The sequence below is a fragment of the Rhinolophus hipposideros genome (assembly GCF_964194185.1).
Source record: "Rhinolophus hipposideros genome assembly, chromosome: 7".
In the NCBI taxonomy this organism is placed as follows: Eukaryota; Metazoa; Chordata; class Mammalia; order Chiroptera; family Rhinolophidae; genus Rhinolophus; species Rhinolophus hipposideros.
Window position 1 is genome coordinate 48,458,573 of NC_138053.1, and position 20,273 is coordinate 48,478,845.

General features: G+C 40.6%; 1 protein-coding gene across 7 annotated transcripts in view; it reads right to left on the minus strand.

Moving 5' to 3' along the window:
* Positions 1 to 20,273, minus strand: part of RASGRF2 (Ras protein specific guanine nucleotide releasing factor 2) — a 230,559-nt gene that overhangs the window by 67,687 nt on the left and 142,599 nt on the right. For 4 of the 7 annotated variants that reach the window (XM_081052886.1, XM_081052889.1, XM_081052888.1 and 1 more), the window contains exons 16-17: positions 14,391 to 14,516; positions 11,738 to 11,827 (exon numbers count right to left, since the gene is read on the minus strand). In XM_081052886.1, coding sequence (XP_080909012.1) covers positions 11,738 to 11,827; positions 14,391 to 14,516 — 216 coding nt within the window. Of the gene's footprint in view, positions 1 to 11,737; positions 11,828 to 14,390; positions 14,520 to 20,273 lie in introns of all 7 variants that reach the window. The other 3 variants (XM_081052887.1, XM_081052885.1, XM_081052883.1) reach the window with 1 other exon arrangement.

Below are 20,273 nucleotides of genomic sequence, written 5' to 3' on the forward strand. Positions count from 1 at the left end.
GGTAGTTGAATGGCAGAATGCATTTCAAAGAAATACATGGTTGGTCGATTTTAAAATGAAAAAGTAAATAAGTAAAACATGGTGTGTGAGTTCAGGGATTTCTTCTACTTGCCATGATGTTTATCTGAAGAAATGTTTAGGAGAACAAGAAAAAATGTTCAAATCCCTAAAAATGTGTTTCTGGGTGTTAATCAGTATCCAAGAACCCTCCTCAGGAATGCTTTGGTGCTCTGCCCTGAGCCCTGCCTGGAAATGAAATGCAAACTATGAAACACAGAAGGGAAATCAGGAATAAAAACGCAGTCCTTGAAACTTCCTTATGTACAGGAAGTGACTGAATCTGAGAGGGAAGGAAGCTGAGATTCATATTTGAAGATGGCCAATAATTAAAATCATTGGAGACCAATTAATTAACTGGATACCAATTAATTGCATACCAATTAATTGTTCAATTGTCTCGTGAAATATCAGCGATATATGGCTCTGAAATACCACTTTACAAAAGTAATCTGGTTTAATAGAACAAGCACTGGACTGGTTATTCAGAGACTTGAACTCAGGTTCTATTCTTACAATTTATAGCTACCCATGAGTAAGTTACTTCACCTCACTGAGCCTGTTTCCTTATATATTAAAAGAGGAAGACACTACCTGCCTTCCCATTTTCCAGGCTTGTTGTGATGGACACACATGCCATGTCTTATTAAAGGGCTTTGGAATTGTAAGGCAGTATACAAACATAAGGCATAAGTCGATAATGCCAAAATAGAAAAAAATGAATGAGAGCATCATTTACAACTCTTTAATATTGCAGTAAGGAAGGCAAGTAAGATGGAGGCAGGAGACTTTAGTCTTTGCCAAGACTATTGGCATTTGGGTGCCTGCCTCTAAAGAGGCTTGTTTTATGCAAATTCACGGGAGTCGACAGAACTGACTCTGGGTAGCATAACATTATTTACCAGAAGGAGGTTTATCCTAAGATTCTCTACTGTTTTGAATTAATTCTGAATTGTGTACAGAATCTTGAAAATTGGAAGCAAGCACCACGAAAAGTCTGTAAAGAGGAGGAGGATTACCGGCAGGTAACATCTGTGCTGTTGCCACTCAAATGCTACACATACTTAAATATCTAGCCTCAGAGTCTGTACAGCTGATGATCCACTAATATCTGAAACAGGAGCTGCTTGGCCCTCCAAGACTATATGCCACATTTATTAAAAAACACACACACACACACACACAACACATGCACACATCACAATACTATTATTGTACTCTATTTCAACTAGTCTAATTTGGGTTTTCTGTGGATTTATGGCTCCTCATTTTTGAAGCCACTGAAATGTAATTTGATTCAGTATAGATCTCTCATCACTTCTCGTTATGATGCACATGTAGAAATCTTGGCAATATTAATTTAGTACAGCATGACAGATGCTGTCTGCACTAGATCTTATACCAGCTAAATTTCTAAGACTATTATACACACCAGGAAGCGTGCACCCATAAAGAATAACTTGCAGATCCAGAGGAAAAAACTGTCTCAAAGTTAAAAACAACAACACTGCTTTTAGAGAAAGCTAATTGGAAGAGTGCATGAAATACTTTGAAACTGTATTAACCGTTTCCTTCAAGGTCATGCACTGAAGCCTTGTTATTTTGCTACTGTGACATTTTTCTCTTGGCTTTCAAGTCCACAGTTTACCAACATGGCCAATAATTATACTGACTATTATCAATATCTTGTATCTCAGTGTTTACATCTTGATCATTTGAGATTTGCTTTATGTGCCTGTCCATCTAATCTCCTCTATTGGCTTGTTAGTTCTTAGACAGTGGAGGCAATGCCTCTTATTTCATTTTTATCTTTCCACAGTATGGCACTGGGTACACAGGGAAAGACTTATATAACTGATCGAAGATTGCACAAAATCAAATAAACTCATGCATCATTTAATCTGAAGAGTAGGAAAGAATAACACTGTTAATTCAGGCAGAGATTTCCGAGTCTCTAAACCAACCTCTCGGATGAACAATCACATATAGACCTTGCATTTAAAAATTCGAAGCAGCTAAGATTTCTAGGAGCCTTTCCAAAAGAGCTGGGTATTGAGGTCAGTCGTAGCTAAACTTCCCACCCTCTCTCACTTCCCCAAATTTCTTTGAAACCTCCACACCTTCATAGCCCTTTCCCTAACGTCATTAGCCCAGCGGCTACTCACATTTCAAGAGCCAAGTTTTCGGCCTCAGAATCACAAAGTCAGTATATAGGGAATACAAACCCCCTACCAAGGAAGAATTTACTAGCTTCTTTAGAGCTTTGTTTTTGACATCTAAATGCCCCATAATTCCAAGAAACCAGCTTTTCTGTAAAGGGCCCTCAAACTGGGACAGTGCAACTCCCTGGGTGGCTGAGATGCGAGGATAAGTATAATGTGTCACATAGGCCAGCTTCAATTTTATCCTAAAATGATCATTACAATTTTAGATTCAGCATTACAGACAGACAATAGCTACACAGGGAGGCCCCTCTCAGTTTGCAGAAGAGCGTAGAGCCATTAAGTTACTTCTCATTGCTAAGCAACAGTTGTGTTAAAATCAAACTGCTCTCAGCTTCCAAATAGCAGGAAAATCATTCAATTCAATTCAGCGCACTGCAGGTGAAGGAAGAAGAGAAAGGCTGTTCAGAGATCTTGAAATGCAAGGTAGAGTTAAGCTACATGTTAATTTTAGATATAGTCTCTTGATTTCAAAATATTTGGTAGGAAATATGCCCAGGGTGCTTGCTCTATCCCACAGGGAACAGTCCAGAGATGATTCTCTTTCCAAAATGAAAGTATGTTCCTGAAACTCAATTTGATTATGAATATCTGGCCAAGGTTTACTGGCCACCGTGATACCACCTATGGTAGTTATTTATTGCTGCATAAAAAAATTACCCTAAAACAGAGAGACCTAAAACAGTGAACATTTATTATTGCACGGTCTCTTCAGGACAAGCTTTTGGAAGTGGCTTAGCTGGGTGGTTCTGGCTCAGGGTTTCTCATGAGATTGCAATCTAGATGTCTACGTGGGCAACAGTCATCTGAAGGCTCCACGGGGGCTGGAAGATCAACTTCTAACTCACTCACAGGGCTGTTGGCAAGAATCCAGCTTCCTAGTTTCCTGCCGGTCTCATGGTCCTCTCTTCAAGACATGGAAGCTTATTTCCTCCAGAACAAGTGATCCAAAAGAGACATCGACCAAGACGGATGCCACGATGTCTTTTGATGACTTAGGCTCCAAAGTCACACATGATCCCGTCTACCTAATTTTATTTGTTAGAAAAAAGTTACTAAGTCATGTCCACACAAAAGTGAAGAGAAACTAAGCTCAGCTTCTTGAAGAAAGGAGTATGAAATAGCTTGTGGGCCTATTGTTAAAACCACTAGACCACCCAATAGAAATATTCATGTGTTTTTCCAAACAAAATGGCGGCACTGCAGAAACCCAAAGAATGAAGTTCCAACTCTGCTCTATATGTGTAAGGCACAAACTGGGATTGGTAATAGATCCCGTAGGTCCTCTCTTCATTAGCCAAATGATAGGATTCAAATCTGCTACTTACTACGTATGCGACCTTAGGCAATTTACTTAACTCTCTGTATCTCAATTTCCTCTACTGGAAAGTGAGTATAATAATTCTTAATGACTTCACATGTCAGTTAGTATATATAAAGCTTAGACTAGTGCATGGTATATAGAATACCTTATAGAACTTTATTGTTGTTGATAATAAGTGCAATCACTCAATCTGTATACAAAAATGCCCAACAGGGCAGAAAAGGACAAGGGTTTGCAAGATGTGGGTGTGACTTTGTGAGGCCCTCTGCAAAAACTAGCCACAATTACAATGTATTCACAATCGATAAAACAGGCTAATTGCATGTTATCAAGTTGCCTCTTCTGGTCTTCCCAGCACTTGTGAAGCCACAGGCTACAAATGCAGGTAAGAGAAACAACCTGTACCAAATACTGTTTGGTTGTATAAAGTAAGGAACACATTTAGGACCTATATGCTAAGGGGATAATATTTTCTAGCAGATGAAAAGCCCATTCCTCACTTACTATAGATTTCAGAAGTTTTAAGGCTGAGGTTACCTGAGCCGACTTGTACCACTAACTACGCAAAAGCAGTATTTCTACAGATAACCTAGGCTGATATACTTAACCTTTGACTACTTTGAAAGATGTCATTAAAAGCTTATCTCATCCTTTTTCCTGTGTGGAACTGATGCAATTACACATAATCACAACATTATGATGAATTGTTTCTCCCAATAGAAAATTCACTGAGAAATCTCATTTTTCATTATATATTGCTTAGGCTGTCCATTTTTCCTAACTTTGTTCAGAAAGTAGTCACCCCAGAGGAATGATTTTCAGTTGTTTGTAGTGTGTTGACAAGCCTATTGTTTATTTCCCTTATCGCATTCATTACAAAAGTTCAAATAACCAAAAAGTCCAGGAAACCAGAATGTCTTTTAGTCTTCATGATGCTTTTTAAATGATTATTCTGAGTCATCATTAGATAGTGAGAGTCCTTCTGACTCATCAGAGATGATGTTTTCTCATCATTAAAAGTATTCCATTGTGTATTAACTTTTTTTTAATTTGTAGTCTCTTCAGAGAATAAAAACTCCTGGGTTTAGATATTTTTTTCTCTTTTTTAATTAGTTTCTCCTAGCCTCAGATTTTGCATCTTTAAAATAAGAGGCTTGTTTTCTAATAGTATCTTTTTCACCATGGGAAAGTTCTACGGAATCAGGATAAAATCCTGGAAATGCACTGAAAGGCACATCCTGAACATTTGGAAGCTATTGGGCCCCTGACTGGACTGCAAGAAGCAGGGCTGGCTTCATGGTGTTCAATTCATGTTGCACAGTGTCCCGTGCCTAGAAGAGCCCACACATGATCTAATGCTCAGCTGTCCCTGTCTTGAAATTCTTTATAATTTTTTAAACAAGGGGCCCTGCATTTTCTTATTGTGCTGGGCCCTACAAAGGATGCAGCCAGTTCTGGCAAAAGGACATACCTCTGTGAAATAAGTGCAGAACTCTAAGAGGTGAGAACATGCCAAGAAAAAGGACAACAGGACACAGGGAAAGTGGAGATGAATATGAATGAAGACAGGTGCATTGCACAGAAAATGAAAAGATGGCCCGTACAAGAAACAGTACGTGCAGCCAACACATTGCTAATGTGGGTGAGATAGTCAGCCAGTTTCCTGCTATCCCCGACTAACCAGGAAAGAGAAGACGAATCAGAAAAAGTGAGCAGTCTTTCCAAGGCTGGCAGAGAGCAGAACACTGATTCTTAGCCTTATTTCTGTTTTCACACCACTCACATGTATGGCATACTTCCATCAATAACATCTCTCTTTCTTGGAGTGTCTGCCTCTGGGAGGAAATGGCTCAGAATCCCCAGGAGGACCAGTGTGTTTTGAAGTCCCTGGCTATTCTCATTCCACCCTACCCATACCCCACTGAGAATCACTGCAATAAAATATCTACATGACATTAACCTTCTGAGTTTGAAATAGAAAATCAAGTTGTGATTCCTGCCAGAAGTTGCAATCTTAGCTTGTAAGACAGACATTGGAAAAAGCCCATATTCTGCGCCTTTCTTATAAGTTTATTCAATAACTAGATAAGCTATTTAAACAGAGCTGACTGTCCTCACAAATCCTGAAAGAGACTACAGACAGCAGGGTACAGATGTGACATTAACTTAATTCATGGTAATCAATAACTATCTTGCTGCAAATTTAATCCAATTCTCAGTTGCTTTCTCTGGATAAATGCTTTCTCTGACCAGATTATATCATTGTACTAAGGCCCTAGTTTCTGCAATCCTGTGAAAGAAATCACAAATCCCTCAGTGACAACTGCTTCCCAAGTAAGAATCTATCCACAGATTACTAATTTCACCAGGGCTCATCTTCTGAAGTTACCATGCTGCTGTATCTGTGAAGTGAATGCCGGGTGGACATAAAAGGGGGAAGAAGATGAACAGAAATGGGCGTGCTGCAGATGAAGACAGGATCAAGAGTCAGTAAGAATATTAAATAATTCAAGTTTCCCAAGATCTTGTTCTTTTTGAAGTAAATGTGGCATTAAAGGCAATATTAAGGCAAAGCAAACAGCAATTTGGTAGTGGACAGATCAGAGCCTCATTCTCAGAACCCGAGCAAGGCCTTCCACCACTCACTCTGGGTCTCATACTTGCTTCAGAATCTATAAAATAAGATAGAGAAAGATGGTCCCTGCCATCCCTTCCATGGTAAGGGAATGACAATGAGGCATCCTCCAGATCTAAGATTATCCTGTGAGAGCAAAAGTAGTCAAGCCACAGTGAATGGGAAGAGATGGACTTCACGTAAAACAGCCCAGCCAAAGGAATCGGAAATAGTGGGGGTGGGGACACGAGAACATTCAGGAGTGCATTGCTAAAATGTAGGCCCTTCTCAGGAAATCTTATCTGTGTCAACCTACACTCCAGCTGTAAGTCATTGCAGTAAATCTGAGCTCACATACTGGTGGCTCACAGCCAAATGCAGCCCATGGAAGTATTTTGTTGGTTTGGACAGTAATTTTTAAAGAGTATGTATTCACTTCCAACATTGAAAAATAGAAGGTTGCACACAAATATCCGGGTTCCTGAACTGTCCTTTAAGAAAAGAAAAGAACAGAAAGAAAGAAAACAAATGTTACAGCCCCAATCCGTATTCTGTCATGGCAAAACACCAGAGAGAGCTGAGCAGAGGCTGTCCCCGTTACCCATGGAATCACTGGTTAATTGCTACTTGATTGCATGAGGTGCACCCATTTCAGGGCCAAGCAGGTAACCGAAGTAGAAAAGAATAGTCTGTGTGGAGCCCAGGAGACAGCAGCACACAGTAAGAGAACGTGGCAGTGTAACACAGTCAGGAAAGGGGGCGCCCGAGACAGCTGGAACAAAATCTGGGTCTGCTTGGAAGCTGTGTCAAAGACATGATGAGCAAAGGAAGTGCTCCACGCCACCTAGCTTGTTGTCGGGCATCTTCCTGGAAGAGAAGGCGATGACCACCGGACGTGAGCATTCCTCACTGCTTCCCAGGCTCGTACCAGTTACCCATGTAACGTTTCCATTCCCAAATTCTAATTCCAGGCTCTGCGTGCGTGTGTGTGTGTGTGCGCGTGTGTGAAATTATTTTTAATTTAAATTCGATTTGCCAAAGCTCTTTATTTTTCATTCATAATAGTGATAATGTTTTTATTTTAAAATCTAAATGAGATATATCCTTCCCCCAAAACTTCAACTAGCTTTTGATGAAATAATGAAAAAAATGTTGTTTTTTTTATATACTTTGAAAAAAACAACAGAAAATATGTCCCAAACTAGGATACTGGCAGTAGGAAAAGAAACTAATAAACAAAAGTCAGAAGCATAGCGCTAAATGCAACAAAACAAACGTAAGACTTACATGCTGAAAACCATAAAATATTGCTGACGGAAATGAGAACAGATGTAAAGAAATCAAGAGACATTGCAAGTTCATAGTCTGAAAGACTGAATATTGTTGAGATTGGCAATTCTCCCCAAATTGACCTGCAGAATCAATAGAATTGCTATAAAAATCCCACCAAGTGAGAGTTTCAGTTTCAGCTCCAACACGGAAAGAACTTGGAAGTTGACACATCTGTCCTTACAATAAGAAAACAGGTGGACAAACTGAAAATCAATGGCTTTTCCCGGACACGAGAACATTGCGGTTGCAAGGCAAATAGCCATGCCCTAGACTGGAGAGACGAGTACATCCAGAGAGACACAGCTAAGACCTGCTCACCAATTGCAGAAGTTGCTGCAGCCAGAAACTGGTAGCAACACTTAAATGGTCATCTTGAAAAACTGCTGGAGGCTGAATGTGGACTAGTGTTGTGAGAGTAAGAAACTGCTGAGGACCACATTCTTAGAAAACCCCCACGCTTTTGTGAGCAAAGACTACAGAAAGATCTCCTCAAGGCTCTTGCAGGGAAAAGGAAAAGCATCGGTGTGAAATATGCCCGGAGCCTTCTTCTCCATAACAAAGGTCAATGGGGGGAGGTAAAGAGGGGGGAAGAAGGGAGAGACTGTCTGAGCCTTACCCCAGGAGAAATTACTTAAGGAGAAATTACTTCCTTACTTAAGGAGAAGTTAACAGTCTACTGAGGTCAGGGCTTCAGTGAAATGAATTGGGAATGCTACAACCAGAGAAGGAACAAACACCTACTTCCTTCATCTGGTGCAGTGGTTTCCCACTGTGGCTCCACTTTACTATCACCTGGAGGGACTTTAAAAACTCCTGATGCCCAGCATGTGCTCAGACTAACCAAGTCACAATCTCTGGGGGTGGGACTGGTATCAGTATTTTTAAAAACAGGTTCAAGCCCAATCCGCACCAAGCTCAGATCTACGATTGACTACACAAGTCTGAGTGGTTTGCCAGAAGAGGAAACAGATTATGAATTATCTGCTTTCCAAGTACCAAGTAATCACCAGTAAAGAACTCACTATTTCTCTAAACAATTGTAACCGTGCCATTAACTTTGCTGTAAGTGCATTCAACCATGCCTCTACTTTGTTAATTTACTTTGCCTTGCAAAAAATGGTGAAACACATAATCTGCTCACAGATAATCAAGAGTTACTTGTCATACCTCCACTGCCACAATTCCTACTCTTGTAAAAATAACCCACCTCACACGTTCATATTTCATTTTAGATCATTTCGTAAACTCTATCATTAATTCTAGAGCTTCAGGTGTAAGCGCCATGATGTGCCCTGATGTGTGTATTCATCGGATTTACATATCTATTCCTATCATAACTAAATCCAAACTGCACCTGCAGATTCCCTGTATCAGCAGCCATCTGAAATATACACATTTTAATTTCTACTTTAGTACAGAGCTCCCAAATTCGAGCAGGTGCTTGAAAAATACACTGCAATCAGTGTGGGGCACACTAGGCCCCATCAATTACCCGTTATCTTCATCTAGTATAAAGTTAAAGCTCCCACCACAGAAAAGGGTACTTATTTTATTCATGGATGGTCATTGGTCCACCTCTGCCCCCACTCCCCAACAAACAAAATTTCCTATAGCTGCTGTGATTCCAAGAATGGTCTAGACTGGACTAATAGGCAGATTTACCGGGAAGCCGATGAGGCTTAAGCTTCGTGGCCTCTCAACGTGTGTGGACCCCTTCCAAAGGTGCCCTAAATGCTTATATTTGTAATTTTATATTCTTTTCCTTGTGGCAAACTGTGTAAGAGTTAGAACCCACAAATTCTGGATCCATCTATAAGTGGGACCAATGTAACTTGGCTGCCAATCAGAAGGCAAACACTAAATAATCTGTTAAACCTTTATAATGTGACACTAACAAGAAGTGGTTTAGGGTTGCAGTCGTAATCAGGCTTTCCTTCCTTGCCACAGAGGTACTGTTGTTGGTCTACAAGCAAAGGGGGCATGATATGGAAGGAAGAGACTCATCCACCTTGAGAAAGGTCAGGCTCTAGGTCCTAAAAGAAACCAGGGAGAAAAAACTCAGGCCATTCCAGTGTGTGTAAAAATTAGGCACGACCCCCAAGGCAGGCCTGGAGACTCTGTGGAGATTCCAGGTCACCTTCCACAAATAAAATCTGGCTTCAGGGATAGCCATGAACATCTTGTCTGCCCTCTTTGCAAAGAAAATTTTCTGTCCACCTTTCTGCTCCGAGTTCACCTTCCTCAGCAATCTATGAACCTGAACCCCCACAGGGCCAGCTCCATAAAGCAGCTACACCCCAGGGACATACTGGTCTCCCCTCCAAAAGAGATCCCCTCCTTTTTAACCATCATTTGCCACTGAAACTGACCCATATGCAACTTGCTGCCTTTATGGCAGAACCATAGATGCTGCCAAACCCAGTCCTTTATTTCCTTTATTTCTAAAATTGAATCATGTGTCTCCAGACCACATTATAGGCAACATCAACAGCACCTTAGTAAAAGAACAGGACCAGGCTACTCTGCACCTAGCAACACTGGCAGGGGTCAGTCAGCTGTCTGCCCCTCCTCAGCTGCTCATTGAAGAGAGCGTTCTTCCTAAGCTATTTCAGCTGCAGGAACGACGCAGGAGGAAAGGCAGCAGAAGCAGCATGTTCAGATAGTGAGGAAGACTTGGCTGTTTGGTTTCTTTATCTTCTGGTCCATGATGCCAGGACAAGCCAAAGTCAAAATGCCATTCCCTAAAGCTCATCAGAACTTTGCTGCAATCTCTGGTGAAAAAAAAAAATTCCTTCCCCTCCAGCAAATAGGGAAATGGGCTCATCCAGAATTAAACTAAAAGCTATAAATCCTATCTAAATTATGAAACCTGTGAGGAAGCTCAGTACTTCACTTTTTCCAAAGATAAACTAGCTTGTGAGAATGAAAGACAGGAGAAGGTCTTAGCAAATCACAGATAACTAACTTTGCTGAAAGCACAGTGAAGAGTCCTTTATTATTGCACCAAAGAAATGTTCATTATTATAGAATATAGTCAATAATAGAAGTTAACTGGATTGATGAAAAATCATTATTATTACCACTACAGGCTGTTTTGTGTTATGTGGATGGGACTTTGGGGGTAAGATTTTGGGAATATTTGGGGCAGAAAACATCCCAATATGCCAGACCACATCAAATGCAGTGGGTGGGGCAAAAATTTGAAGTGGAATATGATCAATCTGCAAATATTTCCATTCAGATGGACTATACATAATTACTATGGTAGCTCATGTTCATTATAGGACATCTCTCTTTGTTATTCCTTACTATTGTTGGAAACGGACTCCTTTGTGGTAGGTGAACAATGGCTAATTAACAAAATAACACCATCACTCCTGGTTCTAGAAGGATGATGTTCCATATCCACAGCTTTAGTTTAGGTGAAGACATTCACAGCAACAAGGCTGTTTAAACCACATACAGATTTATTTGGACGTAATGTCCTCCTTGCATGGCACTGAAGAGGACAGACAATGAATATGATATTCATCTATTAAAATACTGTGCTTTTAAGAACTTCTTCTTTTCCCTGAAACTGACAGCAACTCAGAAAGCATCGGGGAGCTACTGGAAGGAAATAAATTATGAGTCAGCTAAAGCAATAGTTCCCTCCTCCTTCTCCCTTTCACAAGCTTTCCCTCCTACCTTGCATACGCTTTTAGCATTATACTCAATTAAAAGGGAAATGTGTGTTCTTAGTAACGTAGCTAAAAAGGTTACAGAACTCCATAAAACACCATGGGAGAAACAACACACCCTTCTCCGATACATATGTTCTCAAACGTGTTACCCACACACCACCTGTGTGAGACTCACCTCAAGGTGCTTATTGAAATGACAGTCTTACCCCAGACTGGCTTAGAATGAAAGCTGGGAATCTGCATTCTTTTTTTAGCTTTCAATTATAGTTGACAAACAATATGATATTAGTTTCAGGTGTACAACATAGTATTTAGACATCTATGCACCTTACAAAGTGATTACCCCAGTAAGTCGTAACCATCTGGCGCCATACAGGGTTATTCCAAGAAGGGAATCTGCATTCTTAATAAGCTACCCAGTGTTTATCAGGACACTGGCAGGCAAGGACCACTGATTTAATATAAGTTGCCATGTGTCTGTATTTAGCTGCTGGCCCCTACTCACCTGGTGGACTCCCGTGTCCTGCTGCAGCTGTGGCAATTGCAAAAGCAGAAGCAGGTGAAACGGAGCAGTGGGAGCTGTCAGTTGCCTGTCCTGGTTATATAAAAAGAGTGGAAATGGCATGGTGAGGCAGATGGATGATATTCTGTAATGAAAATTCTCATTTTCATTCCTGCACTGGATGAAGGGTTAGGCTAACTGCTCTGTATTTTTCTTGTTAATAGGCACATAACAAAATTCTATATCAGCAAGCCCACTCTAGATATATACCCAAGAGAAAGGAAAACATATATCCATACAAAAACGTATACATGACTACCCAGAACAGCATAAAGGAGAAAAAACCAAATGTCCATCAACTGATCAATGGGTAAACCAAATGTGGCATATCCATACAGGGAATATTATTTAGCCACAAAGAGGAATGAAGTAGATACACACTACAACATGAAGGAACCATGAAAACACATGCTAAGTGACAGTTACAAAAAGTCACATGTTGTATGATTCCATTTATATTAAATGTGCAGAATAGGCAAATCCGTAGAGACAGAAAATAAATTAGCGGTTGCCATGGGCTAGGGGGAAAAATAGGCAGTGACTAATGGGTACAGAGTTTTTTGGGGGGAGACATGAAAATGTTCTGAAATAAGATAGTGGTTGTGCCTGTCCAACCTTGTGACTATATCAAAAACCACTGAACTGTGTACTTTAAAAGTGTGAACCTGATGGTATATGAATTGTATCTCAATATGCAAAATAATTTTAAAAAATTTTCTACTTTAAGTTACCAATAGAATTTTCTTCTCAAACCACCTTTAAAAGTAGGACTGCATTCTAAAATAAAATTTTTTTAAAAACGTGCTCAGCACCTTTTTGCAGTCCCTCTCACTCCTCAGGTGTTTTACACATAGCATTTGATATTGATACCAATGTCACTGTTTTTCCTGACTCAGGTTTTCAGTGAAAATAGTTCACTGTGATTGCGACCAGAAGGGCTTTTATTAGTTTGCTCCTAAGTTATATAGTGATACTTAAATGAATACGGGGGGAAGCAAAGATCTGGTTAACGTGCCCACGCACGAAAGCACAGAACAGTTCTACCCTCTCCTCAACAGTTCTACCCTCTCCTCAGCAGTAGCCTTAAAACATTTGTGCAACAAGGTGGCAAGTAGACAGATGAACACGCAAAATTTCAGCTACACAGTGAGAAAGTGTGTGATAGTGCCCCCATTTGGATCTTCCATATTATCACAGATTTCAGCTGCCTTCCTCTGTTCCCGTGTCTGTATGATTTAGTCATATCAGGGAAGAAACAAAAGACTTCGTTCATCCACAAACAGGACGAGGCTTTGCAAAAAATGCTCATATAAATTAAAAAGTTTATATGTGAATATAAATATATGAAAAGAGACCATAAAACAGAGCCCTAATAATAATAATAACCAAGTGAACAGCATTTAACTCTTGCCTTGGTACAGTTTTCCTTCCATGGGCTTTGGCCCCAAACTCTTCCAAGTTACAATGAATTGAAGGGGGTCTGTCCCATGGAAAATGGTCAGGGAAGTGACTAAGGTTCTAAGAATAGAAAAGATATTTGGCTTAGTCCACAGTAGTCTTATGACAAGCCAGGAAAGTCTAGTTTGTCACCTTCATTTATCAGAACCACCCAGATGTCAAGGTGACCCATAATAGACCAGGAGCCTAAAATCAGTCCATTCCCCAAGTGTTAACAGCATCAATTTGACAAGAGCCTGACCTAGGCTCGCTGATCTTGGAGCTGATGGCAATAACAAAGGCTTCTACCACATGGCTAAGGCTACAAACAAAATGACTACCTAGAGCCAAGCACCTCTATCTTTTGCTAAACTGTGCTACTTGAAGCAAAAGTAATAAAGCCAAAAAAATGTCTTTATATTTTATTTCAGTTACTTGGGGTGAATCTTGTTTCATAATTGTATATTTTTCCCTTCCAACTTGAAATAATTGGTCTTAGGAGAAAAAAGGAAACATTTCAAAAACAACTGCTATTTGGATAATTTATTTGAACAATGGGAAGATGGGGAGATAGAAGATTTCTATCGTTTGTTCCTCCAATTAGAGGACATTTGATATGTCCCCAAACAAATTATGGGGTAGTACTTTATAATTACGTAACTATAGACAATATGGCAGTTTTTGCTACTAGCAGTAATAAAGATTGGGGTCCTATGCAACTGAATCATATATCACATGAAATAGTGTTCTTAATATGGTTACCCCAAAATTGCGGTGTCCCAGATAAGCCTATTTAATACAAACTACCCTGGGATTCATGGTAAGGTATCAGAATCTGGGAACATTCTGGTAAAACAAGCACTAGATTCTTCAACGGGCAACCAACTAGTACCAACTAGGCCTCCTGATTCACCTCACACCACACAAAGTGCAATGTAATAATGGGGTCAAATAAATACTGGTGATACTAATGGCATATTCTCTAATCATTTACTTTTCCACTGCTTGGTCTTCTCGTAACATTATTTGCTTCAAACTCATTTTCATAACTGACACTAAAAAAATATTTCGGGAGTGAAACAGTAAGGCAAACAAAAGATTCAGAAGCTAGAAATCATCTTTTGTTTTTATATTTCTGAGTCCCTTTCTGAGCTCTCACCTCCGGGCTGGCGGTAGCGGAGGTGCCGAGGAGTCGAGGGTGATCTACAAGGTGACAGTTCGGTGGCGTCGGCCGCAGGGGAGCTTTCCACTCCTGCTCGGTCCACTGCTGTAGACTCTAGGACTGCTGCTTTAAAACATCGTGAATGTTAACAACCAGGCCATGAATTCAAGAACTTCTTGTCAGTATCATGCATGGAAACACAAAAGTTCATTATAGATAATAAGCACCTTCTATTAGTCTACATTTTTAGAGGGCTTTACTATGAAATCGAGTCACTCCTCCTGACAGAATACTAATGACACTAAACCTACATGTGGATCGTCTCTACCCCTGTCTTGCTGACCCAGTGGAGACTGGCTGACTCTCTGCAGCCCCACCTGCCCAACAGATCAGCAGATATTAAAGACAACGGGAGATATGGAGCCGGTCCCCTGCCCTCCAGGAATGTTTCTGCCTTCTTGGAGAGGGGGAAGAGGGACTTTTCTAGAGCATCAATCAGACTGGGATCAAAATAGGTCTTCATTATTTCTTTGCTTAGGTAGCCCCTTAACCCAACTGAAGTTTGAATCTCTACCCATGAAGGTTCTACCCCAAGAAGGTTGGGGACTCTAAGGATCTGAGCTGCACTGTCCAACATTGTAGCAGGAGCCAAATATGGTTATGTTCATTTAAATTCAAACCCACTAACGTTGCATTACTATTTCAGGTCCCCCCTTGCACTAGCCACATTTCAAGTCTCAGTAGCTACATGTGGCTAGGGGCTATACCATTGCACAGCACAGATATAGAACATTCCCATCCTCCCAGGACGTTCTGTTGGAGAGGCCTGACCTAAAGTTGCCGATCAGCAGGAGGCAAAAGGAAATTCTACCCAATGAATAGTTGGGAGGTTTTAAGATCATTTGAGCCTCTTCACTACAGCTAACATCCCATGGATAAAAGCCACATCATTCTAGGCTCACACGTAGGCTATTATTGATGTTTCCATACCCTTCCCACTGGCTTATGAACTGGGTAAAACTACAACTTGGTTTGTGTTCTTTCAAGGAAAAACACTAAAAACATTTTGTAAACTTCCAATGAGTCTTCCATTTCTTTTTCCTTGGGCTGTTCATTAACCAATGAGAGCTGTGTCACCTCCACTAATTTTACATTACCCCTGTCAGCAGAACTACTCTCAACTCAACTCTCTTTGCCATTCCATTAAGATTTCACTCCATAAATTTTATATAATCCCAAATGACATTATATAAAGCCATTTTTACAGTTGCATGCAATTTATTCCCTTAGAAATATAGCCACAATTTTGCCTTTTTGAAATACAGAAATACCAGGGAAGGGAAATGGCTGGAATCTTTCCTTGAATGACATAATTACAGTAAAGCTGGCAATGATGCCGGATGCAGACAAAAAAGAAAAATCAGTGCTTAGCTGTTAGTTTTATTATTTTCTAAATAACTCCCTTAAAATTCAGTAATGGAAGGCATCTGCTCTGCAAGAATAAGCAGACTATCAAATACATGTCCTTGGTCTGATTCACCCATTCATTCCTCTGAGGCAAAAGAGAAAACCATTTAGTCAGCAATTACATTGAACCCAAAACACTTCCCAGTGAGAGAGCTGGACAGGCCCCGAATGTCCACTGAAAGAAAGCTAAGTATAACACAGTCAGCAAATAGGCACCTATAAAGAGACGAGACTGTGCCAGCATGGTCGGGGGAAAAAGCATTTCCTTCTGGCTTGTTCACGTTTAACCAAGTTCCATGCAAAACAGCTTTGCCTGCAGGATGAGTGGGCAGATGTGGGCTCAAAACAAATGTTAAAATTGGGAGCACTTTCAGCCCACAGGCAGGCAATTTTCAAACTAAGCACACAGAAACAGACACTAGTGATGTGGGCTATGCAGCAATGCTTGGGATAAGCTGCACAGCCAAGGCCCAAGTGATCACTGATTGGATAAGGGGCCCAAATATAGTGGGCCGCCCTCCCTGGGGCTCTCCTTTCTTGCCTGCCATTGGTTTGATATTACTAAGACTCCACCATTGGGTGGAATCTGGATGTGAGTTGCGCTGATATTAGTGCTTTTTAGAAGAATGCTGGGTATAAGAAGGTGGGACTGCTTGATAGCAATAAAGGCAGGGTGGGGGCCACTGATGAATATTGAGTGAGCCTGGAACACATCTAGGGACTAGGTTGGGGGGAAAAATTGCATTATTTTTTCCCTCATAAGTTCATACTCTCACTCATTTTTGAGGGATATTTCCTGTTTTTCTTCTTTTCCTTCATGTCATTTGAAGTTCTCTTGCCAGGAAATATTGCAAGGCCAGCATTAGAACTGCAATGACAATAAAATTGGACAAGGGTTACTAGCATTTTTCAAAGAACGTGCCCTGAAACTGTCTAGCTGGACAGCAGCGAGAGAGACCCCTGGCCTCAGTGTGGACCTAACGGGCAAAGCTGGTGTTATGCAGTGAGGTTGTGTGGAGTTGTGTCCTGAAGTGAAAAGCAGAAAATGTACAAACTGTTGGTACAGGATTCTTATTCAAGTGTACCCACTGTTTCAAGTGTTAACATTATGCAAAGCACACGCAAACATCTTTCAAATTAAAGACAGATCAGCGTCTCCCTTTTCTTTGCCAATTTGAATTTTCGAGTATTAGACAGCCGAGTTAACAGAGCAGTACTCTTGGCTTCTACAGACACGCACACAAGCACATGCGCATGAACTCACATCTGGACGGATGGATGGACACACACACACACACACACACACACACACACACACACTAAACTTGTCAGACTGATGGCCAAGTAGTGTTTCATCCTTGATTTTTCTAAGACTGTGCATGGTCAAAATTGCCCACATACCAATGCAAAATAAAAGAAAAACGAAGTCTGGATTCCTTTGTTTCAGCTATTCAGAAAAATGCTAAAGAGCTCACTGGTCCTCCCTGGTCCCGGTATTAATTCTAAGCTTTCTATTAGCAATGTTTCCTTGACAAGCATCCACAGATAAATTGTTCTCAAGTCTTAGTAGGAAGAAAAGATGTGCCTGCACATCTCTCTTAGGTTTCAATATGAATCATGTAATTGATTACATTCAGAACCAAAACTGGAGCGACTCTGGGAACTGCAGAGGACCACACAGTATTCATTTGTTCACTAACCATATCCTTAGCCTCCATCAATTTTTTTTCATTGACTGATTTCCTTATCTATTTTATTTTTAATCCTGTTTTACCATGTGTCTGTTTCAACAACCACCTTAAATATTTTTAAGAACACGATGGGAAGTAAATACACTAAAAGTAGTCAGAAGACAGCTACAGAAAGGGAAAAGAAATAAAGATACAAAGAAGTGGCCAAAAACTAAGTACTTGACAGAAGGGCTGAGGGGATAGTCATAGTAAAAATAAGAGGGGTGGGGCATGTTAGTGGGTAGATGGGACTAAGAAACACAGAGGGCAAAGGCGCTGACATCGTATTTTTGCCAAACCATATTTATGGGCTCTCTCCATCTGAGGCCCCTGGTCATGAATGACTGATGCTGCCACAGGACAAGCTCTCCAGTCACTGTTAGCTATGTCCACGATGATCCCACCTCTGTCCAGCGTCTGCACTGACCAGTCTTTGTGGCCTTGGTCCAGTTCTTTCTCATTTATCTTGGTCTCCTCAAGCTTAATTTGCTCCAGGGGAAAATCTGCTGATTCCTACCAGTGACGACACCTCCATCCTAGATGGCAGGCCAAACGGGCTCTATGATATGGCTCTGGACCATCACTATACACATACTCTGGGCTTAGGCTCTGAAGACCAGAACTAGGGAAACTGGTGATCAACATGAAACAATCTGTTTGTAACAAATTAAAGTGGAAGAATGAATTATGGTGGGCAATGGGCAGCTCGACAGAAGGCCTCTAGATCCATGACATGTATTTCGACTACTTTGCAGAAAGAAACAGATTTTTCTTTTGCTTCTCTGTTAAAGAAAATAATAATATCCATACTACTAAGACTTAGCCAAAGTAAAATGAAATCTCTGGAAATTATAAAGAAGAAGAAAGATTCTCACTGCCCATTAGGATGGACACTATCAAAGAACAAAAAATAATAAGTGTTGACAAGGAGGCAGAGAAACTGGAAACCTGTGTACTGTTGGTGGGAATTTTAAGGGGGCAGCCACCATGAAAAACAGTATGGAGGTTTCTTTAAAAATTAAAAATTGAATTATCATATGACAATCTCACTTCTGGGTATTCATCTCACTTCTCGATATTTATCTAAAAGAATTGAAAGCAGAATCTCAAAGACATATTTGCATTCCCCTGTTCGTTGCAGCATTATTCACAATAGCCAAGTGATAGAAGCAACCCAATGTCTGTCAGAGGACGAATGGGGAAAGAAAATATGGAATGTACATATATAATGGAATATTGTATATTCCAGCCTTAAAATAGAGGGAAATCCTGGCACATGCTACAACTTGGATGAACCTTGAGACATCATGCTAAGTGAAACAAGCCAACCACAAAAAGATAATACTCTGTGATTTCATTTATATGAGGTATCTAAAGTAGTCAAACTCTAGAAACAGAAAGCAGATGGTGGTTACCAGTGGCTGGCAGGGGCAGCGGGGAGAGAGAAATGGGGAGCTGTTCAATGGGTACACAGTTTCAATTCTGCAAGATGAAAAAGTTCTAGAGATTAGTTGAACAACAACATGAATATACTTAACACTACTGAAGTATACACTTAAAAGTGGTTAAGACAGAAAAGGAGGAGGAGGAGGAGGAAGAGAAAAAGGAAGAGGAGGAGGAGAAGTAAATAAAAAAGATTCATTAGGCGAGTTTTAAAAGTTTCCTTGATGCTAGAAAGCCCTAGGAAGTACTAGTGAGAGGGTCTGCTCTGCAGGGCTGCACATGGCATCAGAACTGGCAAAAGCTGTCACTTCCGAAGCAATTACGTCTCCTGCTCTCAGAAATGACTTTCACCACTGGGGTTTTGCTCATATGTTCACCCATCTCCAACCCACTTATCCATTCCATCAATGACATGTCCTGATTTTGCTCAACCAGCCATGATCTCCTGTGTTTTTCACCTTCCAGAGCCTTCTATCTATGCCTCTTGTACCACCTGCCTTTATAGCAATATGGTGTCTATCTTCTCCGCATAACTGGGGTATAATGGGTCAGCGTACACAGTCTTATGTACCATTATAGGTAACAGAGCAACCCTCATAGAGAAGACGGCCATGCAATAACTCTTAAACAGACCTTTACTGCATTGTCATTCCAGCCACGAGGGCAATCAAACTAAAGCCTCAATCACGAATGTCTGACACTAACATGCTTCTTCCTAAAGCTCTCCTAATTCAAAGTAACACAAGAACCCAGACTTATCCCAAAATTTCTCCTCTCCTATTTACTACAATCCAATAAAGGAGGGAAAGAACTCCTCATATTCTGGGGAACTCCTGTCTTTCCCAGAACACCCTATCCCAAAGCAGGGATCAGAGATGAGCCTCCCTAAGTCATTCTCTCTGTGGAGGTGCCCAAGCACCGGCACTGGATCGAACCCCAGATGCACTTAGCTCCTGCACTGCCTCATTATTCCCTAGAAGGACCCATCTGGATTCTGCTGAAGCTCGTTTTTCTAATGAGTTTTTAATTATCTTCCTCCTTTCCTCTTCCTTACTTGCTAACCTGTCAATTTAAAGAATTTCTTGTTTAAAAGGGTGCTACTTTTGATGATGACAACCACTCCAATTAAAATTCCATTAAGTATTTCACTCAGGAAGCTTATTTAAATGATATGAAGCTAGAAAGTACACAGAAGCTTTAAGCAGGAATAAAAATAGGGGCCTTTCAGCTCCTTGAAATT